This window comes from Gossypium hirsutum, chromosome D13 (genome assembly GCF_007990345.1).
Source record: "Gossypium hirsutum isolate 1008001.06 chromosome D13, Gossypium_hirsutum_v2.1, whole genome shotgun sequence".
NCBI classification, from domain to species: domain Eukaryota; kingdom Viridiplantae; phylum Streptophyta; class Magnoliopsida; order Malvales; family Malvaceae; genus Gossypium; species Gossypium hirsutum.
Window position 1 is genome coordinate 48796862 of NC_053449.1, and position 13902 is coordinate 48810763.

The following is a 13902-nucleotide window of genomic DNA, read 5'->3' on the forward strand; positions in this document are numbered from 1 at the left end:
CGACAGAGAGGGCCCGAATCTTGTCACCAGGTACGTTCTCTCTTTTCTCTTTTAATGTTTCTTCTCTTTACTAACGATTAATGAACCACCTAAAATAAGAAAATGAAAGAACAGAAAGAAATCAAATAACTAGCAAAAGCAAAGGAAAAAGAAAACAGAAATCACCTTTCGGTATTTCAAATTTTGTATTCTGAATGCGTAATCTGTTTACAGTGTTTGAATGGCTTTCCTATAGCTCGATTTTGCAGAAAATAAAAAATAAAATAAAATAAAATAAATACCAGGTTCAACCCTATTCTATTATTTCCCTATTGGCTATTGCTTCTATGTGTTTTTTGCAGGTATTCGGCCAGCCTGGTGGTACGGAGGTGGTCGTACGGATGAGTGCGTGGCTGGGAGGCATGGTGGTGCACACGCGAGAGGAGCCTGACTTGCTTGCAGCGGAAAATGTTCCAGAAACCCCAGGGTTTCTGGATGTCTCAAGCAAATGGGCCATTTCGAGTTGGGCTAGGGTTTGGGTCTGGTGTTGGGTTACTCGGGTTTGGGTATTAGGCCTGCTATCGGGTTTGGAAAGTGTATTTTGGGTTTGGGTAATGGGTTAATTATTGTAACTGGACTGATATTATTGGACATTTAATTTTTATTTGGCTTTATATATTTTTTAAATGTTTGTGGGCCGGGCAAATTTGGGTTATTACAGTTGCCCCTCTTTGCTCATTGTCGTGTAACGGGAATGAAACAAAGATTTTGATAAAGCCAAATTTGCCTGGACATACGCGATTTGGTGCTCTTCTTCAAGTAGCCTTATTCCATCCTACTGCATCTTCAGAGGTACAGGAATTGCTTCGATCCACTCCGCCAAAACGTCGAGGAGATAGAATTCACTGTCTTCGATCTACTCCACTACTGCTTAGGGAGATAAGATCTGAAATTTTCAACCTACTCCGTTACTGCTCAGGGAGATAAGTCTTGTGACTTAAATCTGCTTCCCTACTCATGGGGAAGATAAGATTCGCCGTCCTCGATCTGCTCCACTACTGCTTAAGGAGATAAGATCTGCAATTTTCAACCTACCCCACTACTGCTTAGGGAGATAAGGCTGGTGTCTTCGATCTGCTCCACTACTTCTTAGGGAGATAAGATCTGTAGTTTTCAACCTACTCCACTGCTGTTTAGGGAGATAAGGCTTGTGACTTAAATCTACTTAACTGCAATGTCGGGGAAGTAAGATTTGCTGTTGTAGCTTCAATTTGTTCCACTGTACCGCCTGGGAAGTAAGATTTGAAATTCTTCAATCTATTCCCCTGTAATCTCAGGGAGATAAGACCTGATACGATCTACTCTACTGTTCAGAGAGATAAGATCCTTTATTTTAATCCACTCTACTGTAATCTCAGGGAAATAGGATTACTGGCTTCAATCTGCTCCGCTGTAATCTCAGGGAGATAAGATTTCTGGCTTCAATCTGCTCCACTGTAACCTCAGGGAGATAAGATTTGAAATTCTTCGGTCTTTTCCACTGTAATCTCAAGGAGATAAAACCTGATGCGATCTACTCTACTGTAATTTCAGAGAGATAAGATCCTTTATTTTAATCCGCTCCACTATAATCTTAGGGAAATAAGATTACTGGCTTTAATCTGCTCTACTGAAATCTTAGGGAGATAAGATTTCTGGCTTCAATCTGCTCCGCTGTAACCTCAGGGAGATAAGATTCTTCAGTCTATTCCACTATAATATCAGGGAGATAAGACCTAATGCGATCTACTCTACTGTAAATTCAAAGAGATAAGATCCTTTATTTTAATTCGCTCCACTGTAATCTCAAGGAAATAGGATTACTGGCTTTAATCTGCTCCGTTGTAATCTCAGGAAGGTAATATCTTGCATCTTTGATCTGCTCCACCGTCGACGCAGGAAGGCAAGATCTGCTATATTCATTGATCTGTTCTCTGGGGAACATGTCCTGTATAATGAACCTAATTATGCATAATGATTAGGATGACATGATCAAAATGAATCAAATGCTCCTAACTAGACATGTGTGAATGATGTTTGCATAAATGAAGAATTTTATTTTTCCAAGAATGATCCCGCTTAGGTTGTCATTATTTAAAATATATTAAGGCTTTAACACCGACGTGCTTCAATACCTTCTTGCTTGACCGAATTTTCTAAAGAAACACTTAGTCAGATTGCCCCCACTGTAAACCTCAAAGTTCAATCCATTAGGGCGTAAGATTTGTGCCATCATTCTCCCACTTTAATCCAAGGGTAGAATATGTGGCTTTCCCTTAATCCTTTCCTATCACGATTCAAGGATACCAGATTTAAATTTTTCTGGTCCCTTACATCATTCCTAGGGTGTCGTACCAAAATCTTATACTCAAATGAAGGCTTTCTTCTTTGAGGAAACCTTTTCCTATTGCCTAATGATCATTGCTTGCTTGTTTATTTAAGCTTTATCATCAACATGACCTTCTTGTCATTTTGTTCAATCACTGTTCTGTCAACAAAATCCAAAAGGATTGTCTTGATTCAAACTTTTCCTTCTTAGATTTCTGACCTTTAAACTTGGTTCGTTCTAAACAAAAGTCCTATTTCATGGTTACTGTATTATTTAGAAACTTTTTCCAAGTAATATGCAGAACTTCTACAGTGAAAGTTTTATTAGTCCATTAATCCTTATTCTAATGCAACATGCTTGCACAAAGAACAAAATAATGGATAGAATAGACTTGATTTGAGAGCATAACTTGTAATGAATAAATTATCAAGAATATTGAGAATAAAAGAGGAATTGACTTGTGTCTTGAAAAAAGAATGAAGTATTCCAAGAAAGCAAATATGACTAGTATAATAAACTAGATGCCCTAGATATCGTAACTTGAATTTCTCTGTAAAACTTTCTGAAGACCTTTCTGAGTTTGACATGTGTTTATGAGATCTATAGTACTCTGTCAATGCTTGAAGATGACGCATACCCTTTCCCATTGATTCAGGTATAGCAAGATCGTTACATGCCCCAATCTGATCAAAAAATGAACTACTCTGATCTCATCATGCCTCATTCTGATCAATATTTGAGCTGCCCCTTTTTTTTTGGGGTTTCAACTCAAATCCCCTTTGGTCTTAAGGTGCCCTTTGAGGGTTTTCACATTGACCTCTCCATTTTCTTTTTGGATTTTTTTTAGGAATCAAAGCACCCTTTGTGGGTTTTCACTTTGGTCCCTTTCCTTCAAGTGAAGTATTTCTTGACTGAGTTCGAGTTTACAATATTTGACAAGTTTTTACCATCCATCTCACTTAGAATCAAAGCTCCACCAGAAAAGGCCTTCTTTACGACATAAGGACCCTCCCAATTTGGCATCCATTTTCCTCTAAAGTCTTTTTGTATAGGATGAATTTTCTTCAACACCAGATCACCTTCGTGGAATTCTCTGGGACGAACCTTTTTGTTATAGGCTCGCATCATCCGTTTTTGATACATATGACCATGTTGGATGGCTTTTAACCTTTTCCCTTCTATTAAGTTCAACTGGTCGTATCGAGACCGAACCCATTCTACTTCATCCAATTTTAATTCAGCTAATACCCGAAGAGAAAGAATCTCCACCTCAATTGGTAAAATGACTTCCATCCCATAAACTAGAGAAAAGGGTGTTGCCCCGGTAGAAGTTCTAACGGATGTTGGATAAGCAAGGAGAGCAAATGATAACTTCTCATGCCAATCCTTGTACGTTTCAGTCATTTTCCCCACAATTCTTTTAATGTTCTTATTGGCTGCCTCCACTGCACCATTCACTTTGGACGATACGGTGATAAGTTATGATGTTTGATCTTAAATTAGCTGCAAACTTCAGCTATTGTGCTATTGTTCAAATTTAACGCATTGTCGGATATGATTTTCTCAGGCATTCCATATCGACAAATGATCTCCTTTTTCAAGAACTTGCTGACTGCTGACTTCGTGACATTTGCGTATGAAGCAGCTTCTACCCACTTGGTAAAGTAATCAATGACTACGAAGATGAAACAATGCCCATTAGAAGCCTTTGGTGATATCAGCCCAATAACATCCATACGCCACATGGAAAACGACCATGGAGAGGTCATGATGTGAAGCGGTGAAGGGGGTGCATGCATCTTGTCTCCATAAATCTTACATTTATGACATTTCTTGGCATAATTAATGCAATCTTCTTCCATAGTGGACCAATAGTATCCAAATCTCACGATCTGTTTGGCCATGGTAAAACCTTTGGCGTGCGTCCCACAGATACCCTCATGGACTTCCTCCAAAATTTTCTTGGCTTCCCCGGCATCCACACATCTTAACAGTACTTGATCCTTCCTTCTTTTGTATAACACTTCCCCATCTAAGACATATTCAATGGCTATCCTTCTCAGAGTTCTCTTGTCATTCTCTGTTGCTTGACTAGGGTACTCCCGATTCTTTAGATACTCTAGGATACTCTGATACCAAGGATGATCATCTTTTTCCTCCTCCTCGATACTGTAGCAATGAGTTGGGGTTTTGTAGATACTCATCTGAATAGGCCTCATTACCTCAAATCTGTTCACCTGAATCAACGAAGCTAGAGTAGCCAATGCATCAGCCATTTGATTTTCCTCTTGTGGGAGATAACAGAAGGTGATATTGTCAAACTCATCAACCAGTTCGAGGACCAACTTTCTATAACTGATTAACTTAGGGTCTCTAGTTTCCCATTCCCCTTTGAGTTGGTATATCACCAATGTGGAATCCCCATACACTTTTAGCACTTTGATTTTTCGTTCAATGGCCGCACGAATACCCATAATACATGCTTCATATTCTGCCATATTATTTATGCAATCGAAGTCCAACTTGCTAGCGACAGGATAATGATCACCACTTGGGGATACCAAGACTACCCCGATTCCATTACCCATAGCATTTGAAGCTCCATCGAAGTTTAACTTTCATATGTGGTCTATTTTAGGGGTTTCTTTAATGTTTGCCACATACATTAAGTCCTCATTTGGAAAATCAAAGTTTAAAGAATAATAGTTTTCCAAGGCTCTGCTGGCTAGAAAATCAGCTATTGCACTTTCTTTTATAGCCTTCTAACTTACATATACTATGTCAAATTCAGATAGCAGAATTTGCCATTTAGCCATTCTCCCATTTAAAGTAGTTGATTCCATCATGTACTTTAAAGGATCCAACTTTGAAATCAACCGAGTCGTATGATACAACATGTATTGCCTTAGTCTTCGAGTTGTCCAAATTAAAGCACCACACAAATTTTTAATAGACGAGTACCTCATTTCACAATCAGTGGATTTCTTGCTGAGATAGTATATTGCCCTTTCTTTCTTTCCTGTCTCGTCATGTTGGCCCAAGACGCATCCCATGGAATTGTCAAACATCATTAGATACAACATCAATGGCCTATCTGGACTAGGCGGTGATAGTATTGGAGCATTAGCCAAGTATTGCTTTATCTTGTCAAAAGCTTTCTGACATTCCTCATCCTATTCTCCTAGATTATGTTTCTTCAGAAGACGATATACTGGATCACATTTCTCAGTCAATTGTGAAATAAACCGAGCAATGTAGTTCAACCTTCCTAGAAAACCTCAGACCTCTTTCTGAGTGCTTGGAGGAGGCAGATCTCGTATTGCTTTAACTTTATCCGGGTCAATCTCAATCCCCTTCCTACTGACTATGAAGCCCAACAACTTTCCTGATCTGGCTCCAAATATGCATTTTGCTGGGTTGAGCTTGAGCTGAAACTTTCTCAATCTTAAGAATAATTTCCTCAATACTCGAAGATATTCTTCTTCAGTTCTAGATTTTGCAATCATATCATCAACATAAACTTCGATCTCCTTATGCATCATGTTATGAAACAAAGTCACCATTGCCCTTTGATACGTTGCTCCCGTATTCTTCAATCCAAAGGGCATTACTTTGTAACAAAACGTTCCCTATAAGGTAATGAATGTGGTTTTCCCTATATCTTCAGGATGCATGTTTATTTGATTGTACCCAGAAAATCCGTCCATGAAAGAAAATAATGAGTAGCCAGCTGTGTTATCTACCAAAGTATCAATGTGAGGCAACGAAAAATTGTCTTTTGGACTAGTCTTGTTCAAGTTCCTATAATCCACGCACATTCGTACCTTTCCATCTTTTTTGGGAACAGGGATGATGTTTGCTACCCATTCTGAATACTTGACCTCTTGTAAGAATCTAGCGTCGAACTGCTTTTTGACCTCTTCTTTTATTTTCAACACAATATCGGGGCTAATTTTTCTGAGCTTCTGCTGAACTGGTTTAAAATCTTCTTTTATAGGTAAACGTTGTACAACAATGCTAGTATCTAGCCCTGGCATATCCTGGTATGACCATGCGAAAACATCTTTGAACTCTTAGAGTAACTCAATGAGGTCGTGTTTTGTCTTTGCAGTGATATCAGTTCCAATTTTCACCTCATTTGTTTCCTCTAAGCTCACAATTTCTAATGATTTCTTATAAGGTAGGATTTGTTTATCCTCTTGTTCCACTATCCTTAATAAGTCTGGAGATACGCCACAGTCTTCGTCATTTTCAAAATTATGAGATCCCTCCAAACACATGTCTTGCTCAAAAAGAGACTCCATGTTTGAAACAACATCACTCATGTCATAGATATCTGAGGAGCTATGGGGATATACAAAGAATATACAAAAATTTATGAATAATTATTTGTACAATCAGGTTATAAATATAATGAAATAATCATTTGGAAGACAATCAATCAAATGGAAAATATTTACTTGCCTGGAAAGAAATAAAAGAATAATTGCTTGAAATGAATGCAAAAATGTATTTTATTAGAATAGTGATATTCAGACTTAAGCCTATTTCACAAAGGATTTCTTATCATTCTTAGGCTAAAAACAACAAGAATTTTTTAAACATTACTCTGAATAAGCTCTAAAGACTACAGGTATTTCTTCTGCAGTACAATTGTTTAGCTTACTCCCAGGTTCGTAAGGGCAAATCTCCAACAAGGTCCTTCTTTCAATTGTCTTTATAGCATTGATGTGAACATTTTCCAACATTTCTTCAATGCTTTCCCTTCTGGATACCCCTTGCTCAGGGTAAATAAAACCACCCGACACAAAGGATTTAGATATGTGGGGGAAGGTCAAAGGCTCCCACTTGACTTCCTCTCCGCTCAAACGTGCCCTTCTTCTATCTTGTCTTTTCTCCGCTTCTTTCTTCTTTTGCTTCATGTCTGGCTTGTATCCTAAGCCAAAACTATCAAACTTTTCCTTCAGCATCGGTGCTTCAATCTTTCCTTGAAGATATTTTCCTAATCCTTTCCCGAGTGACGCTCCTCTTCCAATCATCAATCGCAACCCCATCTCTGTGGTCCTGGATATTTTCGGTACCGGAATTCTGCTTCCTTCAGCAATAAACATCGCGTTCACAAATTTTAATGACTGGAAAGAACATTCCTCTGCCTCCTCGTTAATTTCCATATAAGGTGCATCACCAGTTACTGTTGCGATGATATCTTCCTCCGTATTTGTTGTTATCAACCGTTCCTCTGATATTAACTTCACCTTCTGATGTAGCGATGAAGGTACTACCCCGGCTGAATGTATCCATGGTCTCCCCAATAAACAATTGTAGGAAGGCTTAATATCCATTATCAGGAAATCCACCTCATAAGTAGTTGGGTCAATCATTAACGGTACTTCAATTCTCCCCATAACCCTCCTTTCGGTTCCATCAAATGCCCTGACTATGCTCTGGCATGCTTTCATGTGTGAACTATCCACTGGTAACCGATTGAGAGTAGATAAAGGCAATACGTTTAGTGCAGATCCATTATCGACCAAGACCCCTGGCAGTGTGTACCCCTTGCATCGGGTAGTAATGTGCAAAACCTTGGTAGAACCTCTACCGCCAGACGGTATTTCGTCATTATTGAAGAAGATAAAATTGTCAGCACTTATATTGTTGACCAACCGATCTAGCTTGCTTACTGAGATATCATCAGCCACATATGTTCCATTTAGTACTTTTATCAGTGCACTTCGATTTACTTCTGAACTTAAGAGCAAAGCCAATATAGAAATACGGGCCGACTGTTTGTGCAATTGCTCTACAACACTGTATTCGCTGTGTTTCAAAAACTTCAAAAACTCCTTTGCCTCCTCTTCTTTTATTGGTTCGTTAACCAATGGCTCAACTTCCATTGCCTTCCCTTTTCTCTGTTCTTTCTTCCAATTCTCTTCTCTTAACAATTCTGCTTGAGCGTCATATCGTTTCCCATTGCGCGTGTAAGAACCCCTTTCCTGATATTGTTTTACCATATTGCCCTCAGCTTCTTTTCTTGGGATTGTCACATTGCATCCGTAATTCCACGGGACCATTTTATCATCCTTATATGTGAAACTTGACGGTTTCATGATTACAATTTTTGGTGTTACCTGAACCCTAGCCTCATTATTCTTAGGGCGTGAGATAATGACCACAGGATGATTTATTTTCAGTGTCCCTGTTCTTGACTCTGTCACCCATATGCTCCTCCTTTCTTCCACATCTTCATAGAACCTCATTTCCTTGTTATCCATCATGCTTTGAACCAAAGCCCTGAACCCTTCACATTCTTGGATTTCGTGCCTTATTTTATGGTGGAATTCACAATAATTTCCCATCTCATACCCTTCCTCAAAACCTGAAATAACTAACCCTCTTTCTGCCATCACTTTCCAGACCCATTTCAATGGAGTTTTTACTTCAGCAATATCAGTCTTGACTTCTTCCTCCGTACCTTCGCCCAACATATTCACTCCCTTATCATCGTGATTGGGCAACGAGATTTCTGTGCTAGGTGAATCATCAAATTTGAGAACACCCAATTTGATAAGTCCTTCTACTACCTTCTTGAAAGCGGTACAATTTTCTATTGAGTACCCTGAAATTCCCTCATGATAGTCACATTGTGCATTCGTGTCATGCCATTTTGGATACGAGGGTTGTAGAGGATTCAAGTAACGATGAGCAAAAACATGTGCATTAAATAAATTCTGATACAACTCTTTATATGTTATTGGAATGGGTGTGAACTAGGGCTTCTCATTATTTTTCCTCATTCCTGATTCTTGTTTCGATGAGCTTTGTTGATTAGCAACCATCTTCCTTGATTGATTCACTGTAATTGATTTACTGTATGCGTTCACATTGTTTACTTCACTTTCTCTTTTCTTTGGAGCTGACCTTCGATTATTCTCCCCACCATCTAATTTTCCGCTTTTAATAGCATGTCCAATCATTTCGCCATTCATGATTATATCCAAGAAACTCTTTGAGGCACTTCCTAACATGTGCGTGATAAACGACGCCTTCAATGTGTTGATGAAAAGCATCGTCATTTCTTTTTCCAAAAGTGGTGGTTACACTTGAACTGCAATCTCTCTCCACCTCTGTGCATACTGTCTAAAACTTTCGTTTGATTTCTTTTCCAAGTTCTGTAAAGTGATTCTATCAGGCATTATTTTAGATACATGACTGTACTGTCTCAAGCCTGCGCTAAATCCCTCCAAGTGCCAATTTTGGTTCGGCTCAACTGGTTATACCATTTAGATGCTGCTCCAATGAGGCTATCCTGAAAACAATGTATTAATAGCTGATCATTGTTAATGTACCTAGTCATTCTCCTACAGAACATTGTAATATGGGCTTCAGGGCAACTGGTCCCACTATATTTCTCAAATTCTGGCATCTTGAACTTATAAAGGAGCACTAAATCTGGGACCAGACTCAGATCTTTTGCATCTATTCCACGATAACTTTCAATATTTTCTATTGCCTTAAACTTCTCTTCAACCCATTTCCATTTCTCCTCAAACTGTTTTGGCAATTCTTCCTTTACTTTATCCTTCTCAGCTACTTCATCGAAATCCGAGACAGCAAGATTTGTCAGGTTCTCACTAGGGTTAGAGCCTGATCCAGCTTGGAAGTTCATCGGTATTGGAATATCAGTTTGAAAATACTGAGGCTTTATTGAAATAGAGGATCTACGCGGATGCACCTCAGTTTGAACCTGCACATGCAGAGGCGTAAAGCCTGGAGGATAGGTGGGTCCATCCTTGTCTTCTTTTTCATCATTAATCATAAGACCTTTCCCCTTATTTACCCCTTTAGTCAGTAATTGCGTCAGCTCAGCCATCATGTCCTTTTGAAATTTTAGCATCCTTTCTGTCATGTCATGTTGAATTTTTTCAAATTGCTCCTTCATTTGCATCTGTAACTGGTCCTGCATTTCCTTTTGAAGTCACTCCAACTTTTTAAATCTTTGATCCATAATTTTTAACTTTGCACGGGTATTATAGCGGTGCTTGGTTGATGAGTTTTTGTTGGTGTCTAGGTTAACTGAGGCATAATTTTAACCAATTAAAACACTTTTTAATAATCTTAAATGCATATGATGTCATGTAATGCAAATGTATGGAATGAATGCAAAAAAGGTGTCGATTCTAATCCAATTTCTTTTAGAAAACTTTATTGATAAACAAAATTCTTTACATAAAATGGATTACAAATATGGCTTTGCCTTAATGCTCAAAGTTTTAACTTCCTTTAACAAAGAAGCTAACTCCTGACCCCGATCTGATTCCAGCTTATACTTTGTGCTTAAAACGTCAGCCTGAATTGCCATTGTTTGTAAATGACTTGCTACTTACCGAATTTGAGATATGACCCTGCCATAATGTAATCTCTATTCTGAATTTGATTCTGCGAGTGATAAAGTTGTTCCCTCCAACTCTTTTCATTTCCCTCCAAAAATTCAATCCGTTGTCCAAAGCCTTGTAATGCGTACTCCAATTCTTCCATCCTCTTTTTCATTTCTTCAATCTTGCACAAACTTGCCTTTAATTCTACCACAGAATTATGACTTCTATACGACGCAAGTGACCTCTCGAGTTCTGCTATTCTATTTTTCAGTTCTGCTTGATGGTTTTGAGTTTCTAACATCTGTCGTGCTAGAGTCTCTTTCTGTACTTGTGTTTCTTGAAACTTTTTTTTCCCACCGATCAGCTTTGCTTTTTTCTTCCTGGATCTCCTGTCGCCACTACTCTGCCGTCTTTCCCAGCCCAGCAGTTCTCATTGATAGTCGTAACTTCTTGTAATCCGTCTTTAGACTATCTAGGTCCCCCTCTACTTTATTCTTCCCATTTCTTAATTTTTCATCCTCTAATTTTTGAACGTCAGCATCTAACCTTAAATGCATCTTTTCCTCTTCCAATCGTTCTATCTTCTTTTCAAGCTCTGAATTCTTTTTTTTGAAATCTTGCTTTATAATTTCCAACTCTGATGGGATCACTTGTAAGTACTCTTCCATTGGTCGAACACCCTCTGAGTTTAACTCCGGAATATTATCATTAACTCTCTTGCTTCGCCACTCACTATACTTAGGACTCGTCATTGAGCCCACAGATAACCTTTTCATCTTATGAGGCTGATTCCATGCTTCAGAAATTTCGTTTACCTTCTTCTTGTAATTATCTCCTCGATACAAGAACTCACACTTAGCTAAACCATGCGTTGCCGGCACAAACTGTCTTGAACCATATTGTCTCAGTACAAGCAAAGGTGCATATCCAACGGCTCCCTAAATTCCAAGCAACGGAACCCAATCAAAGTGTTGGATTGCCGGTACCCCTATGGCGCAGCGAAAAATAAAAATCCAGCGTTCCTAACCAGGGATCCATGTGTGAGGAACGAATCGAGGTGAAAGAGGTTGCGAAATTACCTAATGTTTATTCAGAGTAGACAGCAACACCTCAACAACGAGTAGTCTGATCTGCTGTCGAATCAAACCGCCATCTATCGTGATTCTGGCCTCTACGTAATCCACCCAGTTGACTACGAACGAAAGGAATCCCCAAAATAGTTTTGAGAGTTATTTTTGTTTGAAGGCTGCTAGACTCAAACAAAGAAAAACGGGATTATATATATCCTTTTGTTTTAAGGTTTTTTTTGAGAATTAAATAAATATAATAATATTTTAATCTGAAAATTATAATTACATTAATTATAATATAAGTTCGGTAAACCATATATTTATTTGAATTCTTATGCTAACCAAATTCATGTCCTCACTATACGTACAACAACCTTGTACATAATGTGTTGGAAATTTGATTACCGAATTAAATTAATTCTATAATTAATTTAATTCAAGCGACCCCAAAAACAATACCAACTATGGTTTATTCCGTTCATTTCAACTATAGGTGTGACCCTGTAGGTTCTTGTAACTTTAGCAGTAACACTAGAACAATTCTAATGCTACGAACAATGAGTGGCATCTAGCAATGCATCATTGCTACCTAAGTCACAAGAGATCATGATTCGACATAACCTTTTTATGATTAACCTTTTATGCAATAATCCTTAAGTCCTTTATCTCTGGATTGGACACAAGTCATGGAATAGTCACACTTGCATTGTCCATTCCATGTTCCTTGATATCTTAAGCAGACTACGATATACAAATAAGTATAACATCTAATATCAACTTATTTGAGCATGGCCATGCATTTCTAGTCTCACTTAATCAAGTGGCCTAAGATATTACTCCCATTATGTAGGAGGGACTTATCCTATATCGACCAACCATATCTCTCTACATAGATTGTGGTATATCCAACATCAGTCTTTATAGAACAACCAGTTACGGTGTACGTTTGACTGTATCAAAATATACAACTCACGATGTTGGGATTATGATGATCTCAAGTCTGAGGATGATATAAGTATTAATCATTATGAGTAATGTCGTGACAATTACATAATAATCCAAGAAACATACTCATAACGGGTCAGTCCAATATGTTGTTCTCTAACACACATATTCATGTAATGATTCTGACATTCCATATCAATGACAACTCTTTATCATCAATCAACTAGATGTTAGTCTTAATGCATTATCGTTGTCCTATCCAACAATAATACTTGACTAAGGAACTTTTAAGAATAATCATATTATTCTTAGGATATTATTATAAAACAGTTTATTTATATACACAGAAAAGAAACTGAAATAATAATGGTAACGCCTTATATTAATAAACATGATAAATCAAGTATGTTATTACAACCATCTCATGATTGATCTTTGGGCATACTCTAACACAAAGCTCCCGCATTTATACAGAATTCTGTCAGGAATCAGCCAAGGAGCTCTCCACTCAACATCTTCCTCTTGAAGATTTTGGAGAATTGTCGTCCAATTTTCTTCTGATATGTTGTCCCTTCTTGGCATAGCCACTATCTCTTTTAATGGAGAGTAATGTTCAGAGTAAACCCGGTAAGAAATCTTGTCGACCTTCCAGAAATGACTATGAAACCAGGCTAGTAACAACTGCACACAACCAATAAATCTGCCCTCGCCAGCTCGCCTGCATGCGTTCAAAGATCTAAACGTTTCAGCCAAAATCGTAGGAACAGGCGTAACCACTTTATCCAGTCGGTCAAAAAGATCTGCAACCGCCTCATCAACATGCCCCAGTGCTCTAGGGAAGATCACCAGCCCGTAAATACTCAAAGCAAACACATCCACTTTCTTTTTCATATCTGGATGTGCTAGAACCAAATCTCGCAAATTCCTCCATGGGATACATTTACACTTACCCTTCTACTTGATCCTGGACGTGATCCATTGCTCACTCATTCCCGTAATATTCAATAATTTCTTCTAAAATGCTGGAACATATGCGCTCTGGAATACGCTTTATCAACCTGAAGACTTGGGCAATGCAGTAAAGTTGTATATTCCTCCACTGTAGGCACCAAATCTACGTTCCCCAAAAGTAAAACAGCTATATGTAGGATTCCAATATTGAGTA

At 38.3% G+C, this 13902-nt stretch overlaps 1 protein-coding gene across 1 annotated transcript; it reads right to left on the bottom strand.

Annotated features, from left to right (window-relative positions):
• Positions 1–11120: 11120 nt before the first annotated feature.
• LOC107919273 (uncharacterized) lies at positions 11121–13628 on the bottom strand. Its single transcript, XM_041108641.1, has 2 exons — positions 13362–13628; positions 11121–11660 (listed from the first exon to the last, which is right to left on the bottom strand). The coding sequence occupies exons 1-2, from the start codon at positions 13626–13628 to the stop codon at positions 11121–11123; spliced, it is 807 nt and encodes a 268-aa protein (XP_040964575.1).
• Between the last annotated feature and the right edge of the window lie 274 nt (positions 13629–13902).

What these genes read in the sequence shown, in the direction of transcription:
- LOC107919273 (XM_041108641.1), bottom strand. Translation starts at nt 13,628, where the DNA reads ATGAAAAAGAAAGTGGATGTGTTTGCTTTGAGTATTTACGGGCTGGTG. An exon ending in TCGACAAGATTTCTTACCGG is followed by an intron (nt 11,661 to 13,361) that starts GTTTACTCTGAA and finishes CTTGGAATTTAG; the next exon opens with GGAGCCGTTGGATATGCACC.